Below are 13,825 nucleotides of genomic sequence, written 5' to 3'. Positions count from 1 at the left end.
TAATCAGTCAGGCTTCTGGTTAACAGTAGACTATTAGTAGTTAAGTTTTGGGGGAGTCCAAAGTTTTATGTAGAATTTTGACTGTGAGGGTGATGGTACCCCCATCCCCTGCATTGTTCAAGGATCAACTGTATTTATCTGGAGGGAAAACACACTCTGTATCAAAATGCTACATTACTTTTTCAGAGATAATAAGGGGATTTTTTTTTCTATATACAGGCTGCATAGTTTGAAACTGCCTGTTATCAATCCTTTTATAACTCATCTGTAGGAGTTGTAAGTCACGTATAATAAATTTATAAAACACAATATTGTTTCAAAATCTTACAGAAGATTTCTGTATGTAAGGATAGAATATGATATTTTTTATTTCCAGATTTAGAGGAACAAATTTAGAACCAGAAATCAAGTTAATGTTACTCATTGTTGCCACTGGCTTCTGAGAGAGGATGCTTCTGTAACTGGTCCTGCAAATGAGGGCCACTGTTTTGCCTGCAGAAGGTACTTAGGTTTCTTCCATGTGTTTTAAGTTCTGGACACATGTTAAGACCTGACTGGTCATTGGAGGATCAGCACCTGATATAATAGGCGAAGATGTGCCCATCCAGTGATGGTACATACATTTCCTGTACCTGGTAAATAGCTACTGCCATGAACAATATTTACAAAAAGTCCAGCCCTGGCTTTTTAGTAGTCTGAGAAATGAGTAACAAGTGTTATATTACCTCATGTTACCCATATTCCATCAGAAAAGGAAATGTAATATGTAGCAAAGGGCTCTGTAAGCAGACCCTTAATGATAAGTATTTTAGTCACTTATTATTTTTACAATAACCAAGGGAAAGAGTCCAGGTGGCCCCCTTAGAATGTTAAGTATTATGTTTGGAGCCTTAATTCAATCCTGTGCCACTAAGAAGATTACTGTGCTTTTGAGACAAAGTTCCAATTTTGACAAACAGCTTTTCTCACAGAATTCTCTGAATTCATAATCTGTTCATCCTGGTTCTGGTCCTTCTTATTCTTATATTCTACTATATGCTGCCGCATTTTAGATGATAAGCACCCAGAGTGTTCTGGTACAGTGTGGCACGAGGCAACCAGAATAGTGTTGGCCATAAATAACTGGCATGTAAAAACAGGGTGGACCAATTTAACATCAACCCTGCCTGTGAACTCAGCAGAAAGGACTCCGAGGAAGAACATCCTATATCTCTTCTCTGTAACATTTACACGGAATGCTTAGTTCTACACACATCACGAAATTCTGAAAAAAGAAAGAACACCTTTATTTGACAATTTCATCTAGGCACTCCCAGTACTTTGGCTCACTGAGTAAGAGACTTCACGTCCTTCATGTCTGGGAAGCAGCTGTGTGTATCTTCCTTACTTTAGGAGTGTATGCCTTGACCAGAGAGAAACTGAGCCAAGATTTATGTGGTTTCAATGCGCAGTACATGAGGATTAAGGAGTGCACTTGTGACGAGCACCAGGTGTTGTATGTAAGTGTTGAATAAGTTTCTTATTTTTAAATGAAGCATGTAAATCAACCCCATTTTGGAGACATTTTTAAAGTATAACAAGTCTGCTATGTATTTAGAAATACTGAATAGTTGAGATTTAAGTATTTCAGTGTATTTAAATTTTACTTTTAAAAAGTAATAATAAATAGGGGAGATGGAGAGTGTGTGGAGGTATCAGTGAAATAAGAATGGAAATAAGAATGGAAGAATGCTGGTAATTGTTGAAGCTAGGTGATGAGAGTTTGTTTCACTATTTTGTTTAGTTTGTATATATTAAAACTTTTGCAAGATAAAGTCTACTACATCAAAATAAGGATTACCCCCCTCCCCAATGGTTCTTATTAGATCTTATTTTTACCTTTTTCAATGTGGTTACTGCAAATTATTTTCACCCTGAAAATGCACATTCCAAACCTATAACCTTCAGGTTCCAATCAGTCCAGAGGATTGGGTGAAATGTATTCTATAGATCTTAACAATAATCCTTACATCACTTTGAACTGCTCAGATGTATGTGATTTTTTTAAAGTAAGTAATAAATGTGCCTGTTTTGGGAAAATTAATCCTCTTTGGTATTGAAGCAAAGTTATTCTAAAAATATTTTCCAAACACACATACCATTTTTCATTGCCATATAATTTTATCAGAAAGAACTCTGAATTACTTTGAAGTCTCCAGTGGCATAAAAATCAGAGTCACACTTAAAAGGTTCTTTAGAAAGAGTCACGTAAATGTTCCCATTGTTCACTGTCACTGTATGAATCCTTTGCTTTACTCCTTTGGAGCACCACTCAGGTTTTGCTGATGGATCTCTAGGGTTTATAGACTGGTATAGTCCTTCTCCTGTTGCCAAAGTAATTTTGTATTTATGCCAGGGGCAAACTATGCATGGTCGTCCGTCAAACTCCTGGGGGAGGAAATAAATGATTTAATAGTCTGACATTTCCAACATTCACAATAAATCTCAGACTCAGAACAGATTCTATTGCAAAATAACCAGGTTAAAGAACAGGCAAGCTCCTCTTTTTTACTTCCATTTACAAATTATTCAGCATAAGGCAGAGCCTAATCTTAGCAGTCATCAGGTCCCTTTTGCATTTGATTAGAAACCCAGTGTGTTAGAACTGTATCAGAAAATGAGCTCAGGCAACTACACCATGTGACTGAAGCTATGCTGTTATGTATTAGATGTGAACGTCACTTCCTTGACAGAAATGGGACAAGGGCATCAAGTGCTTCTAAAGGAATTTCCTCTAGCCGCTGGGAGCACAGTAAGCTTCAAATATAAATTTAAGAAGGTTACTAAAGGCATGAGTGTATATGTTAACTGAAGAGTGATCTGTGACTCAAAGTAGTCAATTCTCAACTTTTTAACTGTCTTAAGTCAGTGGTTCTCAAATTTTAAATAGCATGGGAATCCCCTGGATCTTGTTTAAGTTCAGTAGGCTTAGGGTAGGGTACAAGATTCTGTGGTTCCAACAAACTCCCAGGTGACACCAGTGTTGCTGGTCTATGGATCACACTTGGAGGAGCAAAGTCTTAGAGCTCTCATTATGGTCCAAAACTCAGGGAAATTCTTTCACATTATCATCACCACGTGCTTACCTTTTTCTCTACACCAGAAGTGCAGGAGTGCTGATATTGTACCCCCACAGAACTGTCAACAAACATTCACATTTTCATAATTCATACATTCATGTTCATAATGTATGCCCTTTAACATGAGGACAGGTGTGGAAATAGGTAGATATGAAGTGTAGAGAGAGTGGAACACTAAGTTTAAGCATTCATTTTGTACTGTTCAGGGAGGAGAGGGAGGGAAGGAGGGAGAGAGATCAGTTTTATGAAGTAGAAAACAAATTAGGCGGCTAGCTAGTTTGGAAGTAAGACAGTTCCCCCATTCCCTCCTCAGATAAGCCTTTTAAAAAAAATTTTTTTTTAAATACACACATTTTTACTACATTATACAGGTAATATATAATCACCGAAAAAATCAAACTGTGCAGTAAAAAGTAAAAAGTGAATGTTACTTTTTATTTAAAAAATTGGATTTCATTAGACCTATTATTCTATGGCTTGCTTTTTTCTGCTCAGAGATATACTGCTGACATCCCTCCATACCAACACACAAAAATCTGCCTCATTAATTTAGTGGCTGCACAGTTTTCCACAGCATGGCTATTCATGGCTTATTGAAACTGTTTCCTATTGTTAAAACATTTAGGTTGCCTTCAATTTTTCATTATGACAAATAATGCCACAGTAAACCTCTCCTTTATATATTCTTAAACATTTGTGCAATTACATCTGCAGGGTAGATATCAGAGTATAATTGTTAGGTCAGAAGACATGCATACTTCTCATATTTATCTGTGAAATAGTTTTCTCTACATTGTAGGACTGTAAATTTCTAGAATATTAGCAATTATACTCAAAGCATTAAAAGACAGTTAAAACTCAAATACAATTTTTTTGCATACAGAATGAGACAATATAAATAAAATGTGAATTTGTAGAGAATAGATTTTACATACCTCTATTTCTCCCAAATGTAAAGGCCCTCCTGAGTCTGAAAAGGAATTGAATATTACATCTAGTCACTAAAAAAAAACAAAAAAACAAAAAAAACAAAAAAACAAAAAACACCTGAAATTTTGATAGTTTTGTGGTTAGTAAACAAATACAAGGTTTACAAATGAAAAAAAAACTCTTACGGTAACAGCGAATATCCATCCCATGATATTCTCCTTTGTGGTAGAAAATGACCACTTCTCTATCATGGACAACAGCTGTCATTCTTTTAGATTTTTTAATGTCATCTTCTCTGCCAACACAGACAGGAGAATATTCCTTCACTTCAGGATCTTGTTCAGAGCCATCAAGATCCATGCTAGTCGAACAAAACAAAAAGCAAGTAGTCTTCACTAGTTTGGCTATGGAGAGAATCATACTGTAATAGACGTTTGATTTCTCTAAGACTGGTGGATGGTGTTTTTGTTTTTGTTTTTGGTAGCTATACAAAATAAAACATTTATACACACTGGGTCATGGTCATAATTTCAAGTTAGAGACTCTTAAAGCTTGCCCAAATTAGGGAAGATTCCCCACTTTGAGGCTGGACTCATATTAGATTCATTTCAATGGGTAAGGTGTATATTTCAAAGTCCCAAGACCCAAAGAGTTAAGTTTCATTGTCCTTTTATTCCCTATCAATTCAATGCTAAACAACAGCCAGTTACCAGTGTTGTTTTCAACCTTCTTCTGAAGGTAGGATTCTTTGATAGTCTGAACAGTCTTGGATCTCTTGGTTGAGATCTTGGTAGGGTGATTCATTTGATTTTGCCTGAAGTGAACAGCCAGTCTTAGAAATCAACCAGATAACTACTCTGCCATAAGGAGATAGGTATGAATGGGCATATTACATTTTCTTAACTCAGAAACTGTCATTACTTTCTTCTGCCTTGTTGGGAATTCAAAGAGATGGCTTTCTCTTCAATTAATTTATAGAAGTATGTAATATATAGAAGTATATATAGAAATATATGTATATATATTTCTAAACAAAGAAGTTTTAGTAGAGAATTTCCAGGTACTCTGAATATATTTTTTCTCAGCACAGATGTTTAGGCTACTTCTTTGAAAGCAGCTCTTTCAAAGAGACCTTTGTATACTTTAAGAACACAGTCATAGTCTGTTAATTCCATGTGAGAAGGAAACATCACGATACATCAGTGTCAGGAGTGTCAGCCTCTAGAGGACTTTCCTGAGGGTGTCCCATAGGGGGAGTATTTAAGTTTTATTCTATGACAGTTTCTGGAAAACAAAACAAAACAAAACAAAAAACTATATATCCTGTTTTGCCAAGAATTGCTGTATTTTTCTTTCTTCACTCCTAACCCCAAATCTTTCTTCTTCTCGCCACCCTCTTTCCATTAGTGTTGTAATCACCAATTTTTCTGGAAACATTCCTGCTTTTCCTCTCAGGATAGAGATTGTGGTGGTCTATAACTTTCAAAAAGTATAAAGAACCACATATAATATTACCTTAGGGTTGACAAACAGCTTTCTTCCCCAGGCAAGAGCATATTTTGAATCTTTGCATGTAATGAAATAAAAATCACAAAACGCAAACTGAGACCACTCAAAGAGTTTTACTTTTTATTTCTTAATAATGCATTTTTGGATATTCCTTCATGGTTTCTGCCCTCTGCTGGAGAATGGGAACCTTCAACTATCCAGACAATGTCCAGCTCCACAAGTGGCATAAGGCAAGCTCACTCCCCAATGTGAGTGGACAGAAAAGAGGCTGCCTACAGCATTTGGGCATGAGATCTTGTATGTACCCAGACCATTACCTTGGAGCAGGGCTACTTCAACCCCTTTATTATATGAAAGAAACTAAAAGTTCATGGTAACATCTAATCACAACCTACTTTTTCTTTGGATCATTGATGGACAAATTTCTCTGTAATCTATTTAGGGAGGAATATATGTCTAAAAAGTAAGCGGGAAAATTTCTCAAGAAGGGACTATTGACAGTAATCTTTAGCACAGAATTACAAAATGAAAAGAAAATTTCAACAATAGATCTTCAGATTCTCCTTTTGCAAAGTTCTCTTTTCTTGTCAGAGATTATCATTCATTTGACAAATATTTTCTCAACACGTACTATGTGACTAGCACTTCAAGGAAGTAAAAGAGATAAGGTCTCTTTCTTCTAGATATTACATTCTAGTTGGTGAGACCAACAAATAAATACCAGTAAACAAATACACAAATGATATAATTACACACTACCATAACAACCATGAATAAAATGAACTGTGTAATATGAGAGAGAAAAGGGGAGGCCATTTTGCAAAGAATAGGCTGGGAAGATGATTCTGAAATGACAGTTGAGCTAGAACCTGAAAAATGCAAATGAACCAGACATTCTAAGAGCTGAAGGAAGAGCATTCCAGGCCGAGGAACAACAAATATGAAAACCTGAGGAAAGGAGACTTGGCTAATGAGGAACAGATAGGAGACCGGACCATAACAAGTGAGCTTGGTGAAACAAACAGGAGCCAGGTCATGCAGTACTGTGTGTGAATTTTATTGTAGGGGCAAAGGGAATGCGTTAAAGGGTGTAAAGCAGGCAGAGATGACATGATCTGTTTTTAAAAGAATGCCCTGGCTGTGTGGACAATAGATTGTACCCAAACAAGAGTGGAAACACAGAAATCAGAAAGCTATTGTAGTGATCCACAGGACAGAATATGGTGGTTTAGACCAGGGTGTTGATTTTGTGGGGGTGAAAAAGTAACAACAACAACAACAACAATAGCAGTAGCCACAATTACACTGTGCTAATTAAATGTCAAGTACTGTTTTAAGACTTTACATTTACTTAACTCATTTAATATCCTAACATGTTACTATAAAAAGGTATTATTTTAATTGTATAGTGAGGAAACTGAGTAAGAGCAGAGAGGTTGGGCTTGTGAACAGGAATAAAGGAGCTACAGAAAATAAATAAGGGTAGCTCCCAGGTTTTAGTTTTGTGCAACCAGCGAGATTGTAACTATGATAGGAAAGACTGAAAATGGAATGGTATTTCCAGAAATGGAAAATCAAGAACTAGCTACATTTTGCACATACTGAGTTTGGTGTAACTAAAAGACTCTAGACAGAGATATCATGTCTACAGTTGGATATATGAAACTAGAGTTGAGAATCACAAGAGAGAGAAATTTGAGAGTTGAAAAGTTACAGAATTCAATGGAGTAAGTTGGAGAGGGAGTACAGACAGGTCTAATATAATTCCTGAGGTGCATCAACAGTTAAAGATCAAGTGGAAGAGAGCCTGAAGAGAGGCAAGACCAGTATGTGTCCAATATACTGTTAATCAAATGACATTCACTTGGTGTTTACTTTTCTGTCCTACATTTTCCTCAAATGATAAGTAAGTGGTGATCCACTGCCTGCAGGAAGGCAGGCAATGAGGTGAAATCCATTCTAATGCTGGCCACCTCTATGTGTATTACACAATACATGAAGAAAATATGGACTTCCTAGGAAATTGTCCCAAAAGGTTGGTTCTTTCATGAAGGGTTGGACTACTTTTCTCCTTGTAATTTTCCTTATTTCCTTAACCTCCACTCTCCTAGAAATAAAATAGTGGTTAAATTCCAAGTAAGAGTTTACATCCAGAATTATTATTACTACTTTTCTTCCTAGTATCTTTAAAGTTTGTCTATTAGATTCTTAAATACCCTTTCGGCCAAATATAGAAATTGAAAGGTGAGAAAAATAAGACTAAGAAATCTTTCAATATTGTTCATATTGAGACTGGCTCTCTGTATAGGTCTGATCTAGCCCTTCAATCAAAATAATGATTTATATACATCACTGTATGACATTTAGGAGCTATTATTTCAAAATTAATCACACAATCAGCCTTAAAAATGGCTTATATGTTCATTTTCAATCCAAAATAACTCTTCAGTCATAATGTCTCAATAGATGTTTATGTTGACACAAGCCTTCCAAAACAAAATGTAACAACCACTCTAAAGGTTGTGGCAAGGCTAGGTTTTACTCAACATTTCCAGTTTCAGGTCCATTTTAACAGTTTAATTATTTTATGGATTTCATCAGATTGGGAAATGAGAAAGCTGCAGATAACGTGAGAGGTATCCAACTCTGCCTGATACAAGATAAGGAATTACATATAGAAAAGGAAAGGAAGTGAATCAAAGTGATGGCCCATGATAGTTGTAGAGACCCAGATGCTGTTAAACAAAGGAAGGTTGCCATGGAGTGCTCATGGTGTTAAACAGAATACAGTTGCCTATAATTTAAGATATTTAACAAAATTATAAATCACATGTCAACTTCAAATATTCTAATTTTAGGAAGATGACCAATCCTTCCTAATCCACCTCCTCTTCAAATACAGTAATGTCATATTTCAAAGGAAGTTATACAGAGTGATGATGTAACTTTCCTTGAGAACAGGAAACTGCCATTTTGATTTCACTCGTCTTAGGTTAACATTTTACATATAAATGCATATATGGAACTTCTTTTAAAAATTTCTTTAAATGTTTATTTATTTTTGAGAGAAAGAGAGCACACACGAGCAGGGGAGGGACAGAGAGAGAGGGAGTCACAGAATTCGAAGCAGGCTCCAGGCTCTGAGCTGTCAGCACAGAGCCTGATGTGGGGCTCGAACTCATGAACCAGGAGATCATGACCTGACCCGAAATTGGACGCTTAAATGACTGAGCCCCCCCAGGTGCCCCTTGTGGAACCTCTTTAAAAAGGGCACTTGGACCTTGATGAATATAGATTAGAATGGTCATAAGCTGTAGACCCAATCTCCTCCCAACAAGAGGGAATATGTGTTTTATGGCAGAGGCTCCAGGCTTTCTGATGACTTTTCTAAATATTTATTTAATCTTGTATGACTGATTGATTGGAAGTCTGGAAATGTTGGGAGAAAAAGAGCATGGATAAGTTTGTAAAACAGAAATTATTATTTAGAAGTAAAAAATCTCCATGTGAATGTGTTAGGAGAGAGCCTTAGATGAAGGACTTCACAGGCTACTGTTTTGAGAAGGGTAATTCTGAGCCACAAGGAACATAGATACTAGATATTACATCAGCCTGTGCTCCAAAACTGAGGTGTAGGATGAGGGATGTTTGTGTGTGTGCATGTGTGTTGATGACGAGAGGCAGGAAGGAACTTTGAATTCAAGGTATAAAGGAAAGCATTACACAAATCAATCTTAGGAAATTATAGAAATGTCAAGTCTGTACTCTGAAGTTTGCACTGTTAATTCCTGCTCTAACCTAGTTGCTTTTTACATGATGGAAAAACATAACATATGCTATTTTAAAAAATTATTTCACAATAAGTAAATCAGACTGAGAAAGACAAATACCATGTGATTTCACTCAAATGAATAAACAAAGAAACAAAAAGCAGAATCAGACCTATAAACACAGAGAACTGATGGTTGCCAAAGGGAAGGGGGTTAGGGAATGGCAAAATTGGTAAGGGGGAGTGGGAGATACAGACCTCCAGTTATGGAATGAATAAGTCATGAGAATAAAAGGCACAGCAGAGAGAATACAGTCAATAATATTGTAATAGTGTTGTACGGTGACAGATGGTAGCTACACTTGTGGTGAGCACAGCTAACATACAGAGAAGCTGAATCACTATGTTGTACACCTGAAACTAATGTAACATTGTGTGTCAACTATACTCAAATTAAAAAACTGAAAATCATTTCACAATAACAAAAAAAAACCAAAAATATAGTATTTTTAAGAAAAGGCAATGAGGGCCATGCCATAATTTCCTGGATTAGCTGTGGCTAACAGAAGGCTGGATTACCACATCCCTAAACAATTATCTTGTTTTGCTTGATATTGGCAGGTACCCAAAGTATACAAATTGCTCAGGTGGTAGTATTTACTCCACAGCATTGGATGTGCAGCCTTTATCACATTTTGTGACAGAACAGACAGAGGGGCAATAAAGATAAGATAAAAGGGAACAGATGAACTGAAACAGGCTGAAGAAAAAAACAAGAAATGTGGAGTTTGCAACACGTATAACCGACTAAGGATGACGACTCAGAAAGTATGAAGGACTTTACTATACCAGTAAAGTGCAAACACACACACACACACACAGAAAAACGGGCAAAAGACACAAACATTGCATAGATGAGGAAGTGTAAATGGCCAGTGATTACATGTAAAGATGCTCAACCTCATCAGAAGGAAAAAGTAAAAGAAATGCAAAGCAAAGTCACAAATGGGATGCTATTTTCTATCCAATTGAGTGGCAAAAATTATAGCAAGTATTGGTGAGGATATGGAGAAATTGATAGTGATGACATTAATTAGTGCTACCACAATTTGGCATGACCTAGTAAAGTCGAACATATTCACGATCCATTAATCCCCCTTTAAGTACACTCCAGAGAAACATGCAGAGGTACACTAAGAGATAATCACAGGAGTGGTTATAACAGCAAACGATGGGAAAAAACTCAAAATGCATCAACAGTAGAATGGAGAATTTTCACATTCATTCAATGGAATGCAATGTAGCAGTAAAAAATGTCTGGATGCATCAAGTTGGATTAACTTCAAAAATATAACTTTAAAGGAAAACAATTTTTAAAGAATTCGGAGTATGCTTCTATTTTTACCAAGTGCAAAAATGGGCAAAACAAAACAATATATCATTGATGGATACATGTAGATGGAGTAAATTTATAAAGAAAAGCAAGGGGATAGAAAACACGGAATTTCTTAAATGCCTAAAAATGTAACATTTAGTCTTATATTTAAAATTACTCTTTTAGCTTATAAGTTGTATCCTACTTTACATTTATGTAATAGATGATCCCAAAACCAAGAAACGGGATAAAATGGCACTTTCTATCCTCAGAAAACGTGCCTCTGCAGAAAGATCATGAATGGACTGAGAATTTTGTTCAGCTTCTCTAAAAACTTGGCACTAGAAAGGGGAAATAAATGAATATTTAGTTTTCTTTGTCCAGGCAAAAAGTTAGAAAAGAAATACTAGTATCAAGCAAGTAAAATATATGAAATGTGCAGCATGAAAAGTTAATTACGTTCTCCAGACTTCCAAAGAAATGAGAACCCAATACAATCCTTCCTCAAGTTTCAGTCTCTTCGAACATACAGTTTTAGCAGGGTTTGCACCCCAAGGAAAACTGCAGTGAACTTTGCACAAGCTGATAAGAAATGAGCAGAGAACGCTGGGCTAAATGATAAAAGGTTTCAGAGAACTATGATTACAGTCTTGCTTTTTGCTTAGGCAAGTATTATCATACCCTTCAAATAATGGTCATATGTATTTATGATAGCTAGTAATATTTATAATTAACATCCACATTATTCTTAATTAAATATTGTGAATATCATGGTCCATTCAGACAATAATAAGAGTCAATGTATTCACCTTAGTTACTGTTACTTTGATGCACTATTCATATGCTCCCATACATTTCCTCATTTTGAGTCTACTTTAAGATAGCAGAATCTTAACTAAAAAGAAAGTGAAAAATTAACCGGTCTGTGCTGTTTGGGGACTAGATCAAGCAAAGTCACTTCTGAAAAATTTAGCCATTTTGTTCCATTTTCCTCCTTAAGAAGTATTTTTTTGGCCCGTGCCTAAAATAGGTTTCTAAAGGTGCTAACACCATATAAAATTACAGATTAGTTCAATAGATCCTCAGTCTCTATTAGATACTTTTCCAGCATAGGGAATCCATTCAGGTTAAATTAAAAAAATAAATAAGTTTCCATAAGACACTGGAGACAAAAGAGACATGAAATTAAAAGAACTTACTTGTTATTCCTCTTGATCTCTGACAAAGGTGCTTTTACTAAGTCTGGAGCCTTGACCTACACATTATCAGAATGCATAGCTCCAGGGTGACACCCTTGTTTTTAGGTTCAGAGAAGAGACCAGCCTTAGATATTAGTTTTGCATCTCTTTGGATGGCAGAATATTATAGATAAAACTAGTTATCCTTCAGTGAGTGGCCACCCACTTGGACTGTTTGCATACAGGAGTTCACTATCGCCAAGGGGTAAGTAGTATACCTATCTTGCAGATTAGGAAACTAAGGGTAAAGGATCCCCTTTAACAAAAGTAGCAGTCAGGATTCAAAACCCACAAAGTAGCACTCAGGATTCAAACCTACATCTTCTGAGTCTATATTCAGTGAACACAGTGTATACATCTTAACATTTCATCTAAGCAGCATCCATGGGTTTATAAAAACACGTGGCCTGCAAGTAAACTGTCTTAAAGGTACAAAGCCTTTTAGCAAAATAAAGATACCTGTGTATGTATATATACATAGATGTACGTTTATCACCAAACATGGTTCTGAATTTTTTTTTACTTTAGGAAAGCTAATGTCACAAGAGTAGCATCAACAGATGTTTAAAGCGGAATAGTTCCCTAATCATTTAATAAAGTCATGTAGCTGCTCTGGAATTTACTACCATCATCCCTGCTATTAGAAATCTGTAATCACTGGTGAGTTCATCTCGGTTTGAATCCTGGCTCTGCGTGATTTGGGGCAAGTTGCTTAATTTCCCTGTGCTGCAGTTTGCACGTCTGTAAGAATGATCTGCCACATAGGGACGTGAAGAGAAATGAACGCTCACTACAAATCAAGTGTTTTATAGCAGGACCGGACCTCTAACCATGTTAGCTGTCATCTCTAAGGCCCTTCCAGTTCTGACAAATTAACGCACGACTTGAAAGTGTATTTAACATCTTAGTAAAGACCGTCTACAGTAGTTATACAGAGAGGCGCTCAGGAACCCCGGGCACAGGCTACACGTGGCTGTCCAGAGGTTCTGGACTGTTGCGCCTACAGACTTCAGGAGACCAGTATCTACCACGGCCTGGGCTGCAGAAACCGCGGAGCAGATTTGGTACGCAGAGAAGCCAGGAAAGCTAAAAACGCCCCGCCTGCCCCACACAGGCGGCAGGTCCCGGGTGGGCCCAGACTGTAAGGTGAACAAGCCCGAAGGGCCTCGCTGTGACTGGGCGGAAGCCAGTCCAGAGATTAACGGTTAACGAACGCGAGACGACTCCTGGCAGAGCCACAACGCTCAGAAGGGCCGGGACCATAGGCCAGACGACAGCACGCCCCACCAGCTCCAGACCACCGCCGGCACCGCCGGCGGAAGCCCGACCTGAGGCCCGCAGCCCGGCCGGAAACAGCGGCGCTCGCGAGCCCCGCCCAACCCCGCCGCTAGAGCTGAATTTACCTTTAGTCCCTTGCTCCGCCTCCGCAAGTCCTGCCAGCAGCGGAGGCCGCGTGACTCTCCTGCGGGAGCTAGGCCTCCGACCGAGGCTCGGAGCTTCCGCGAGGCGGGGCAAACCGCCCACGTGACCCGAGAGCGCCTGCCCTCGGAGACTGCCTCAGTGGCCCTGCGGGCTGAGGACCGCGGTCCCCAGCTGGCCGCTGGTCAACCGCGCTCTGCCGAGGCTTCCGAACTGACAGTCGTGAAAGTGTGCTTGACAACCGTAGGTAGCATCTATTTTAAAATATGTGTTAATCTCACTACATGTATCCACATTTTACATGCATCCACGATCTCAGTCTCAGGAATTTACCTTATAAAATATTTACAGAAGTTCATCACGATGCGTATAATCTATGTGTAAGGATGCTTACTGCCACGAAAGAATTAAGAATAGCTAAAGTGATCAGCAAGAAGGGAATGGTGGTCAAATAAAATATGGTGTA

General features: G+C 37.7%; 1 protein-coding gene across 1 annotated transcript; it reads right to left on the bottom strand.

Moving 5' to 3' along the window:
* Window positions 1-1,288: 1,288 nt before the first annotated feature.
* On the bottom strand, window positions 1,289-13,430 carry RFESD (Rieske Fe-S domain containing). Its single transcript, XM_047072422.1, has 4 exons — window positions 13,344-13,430; window positions 4,235-4,410; window positions 4,055-4,089; window positions 1,289-2,427 (listed from the first exon to the last, which is right to left on the bottom strand). Exons 2-4 carry the CDS (start codon window positions 4,407-4,409, stop codon window positions 2,164-2,166), a joined length of 474 nt encoding a protein of 157 aa, XP_046928378.1. The 5' UTR covers window position 4,410; window positions 13,344-13,430; the 3' UTR covers window positions 1,289-2,163.
* Window positions 13,431-13,825: the final 395 nt, after the last annotated feature.

This window comes from Lynx rufus, unplaced genomic scaffold (genome assembly GCF_022079265.1).
Source record: "Lynx rufus isolate CCGP_SWC_20201006 ecotype Redwood Valley unplaced genomic scaffold, mLynRuf1.p SCAF_1, whole genome shotgun sequence".
Lineage (NCBI taxonomy): Eukaryota > Metazoa > Chordata > Mammalia > Carnivora > Felidae > Lynx > Lynx rufus.
This window is presented reverse-complemented; position numbering and strand designations above follow the sequence as displayed.

Bases quoted from the DNA above. Each gene is read 5' to 3' on its own strand.
- RFESD (XM_047072422.1), bottom strand. From the start codon at position 4,409: ATGGATCTTGATGGCTCTGAACAAGATCCTGAAGTGAAGGAATATTCT. The intron at 4,090-4,234 runs GTAAGAGTTTTT...ATTCCTTTTCAG, and splicing joins GATGGATATTCGCTGTTACC to ACTCAGGAGGGCCTTTACAT. The intron at 2,428-4,054 runs GTATGTAAAATC...TTCCTCCCCCAG, and splicing joins TACATTTGGGAGAAATAGAG to GAGTTTGACGGACGACCATG.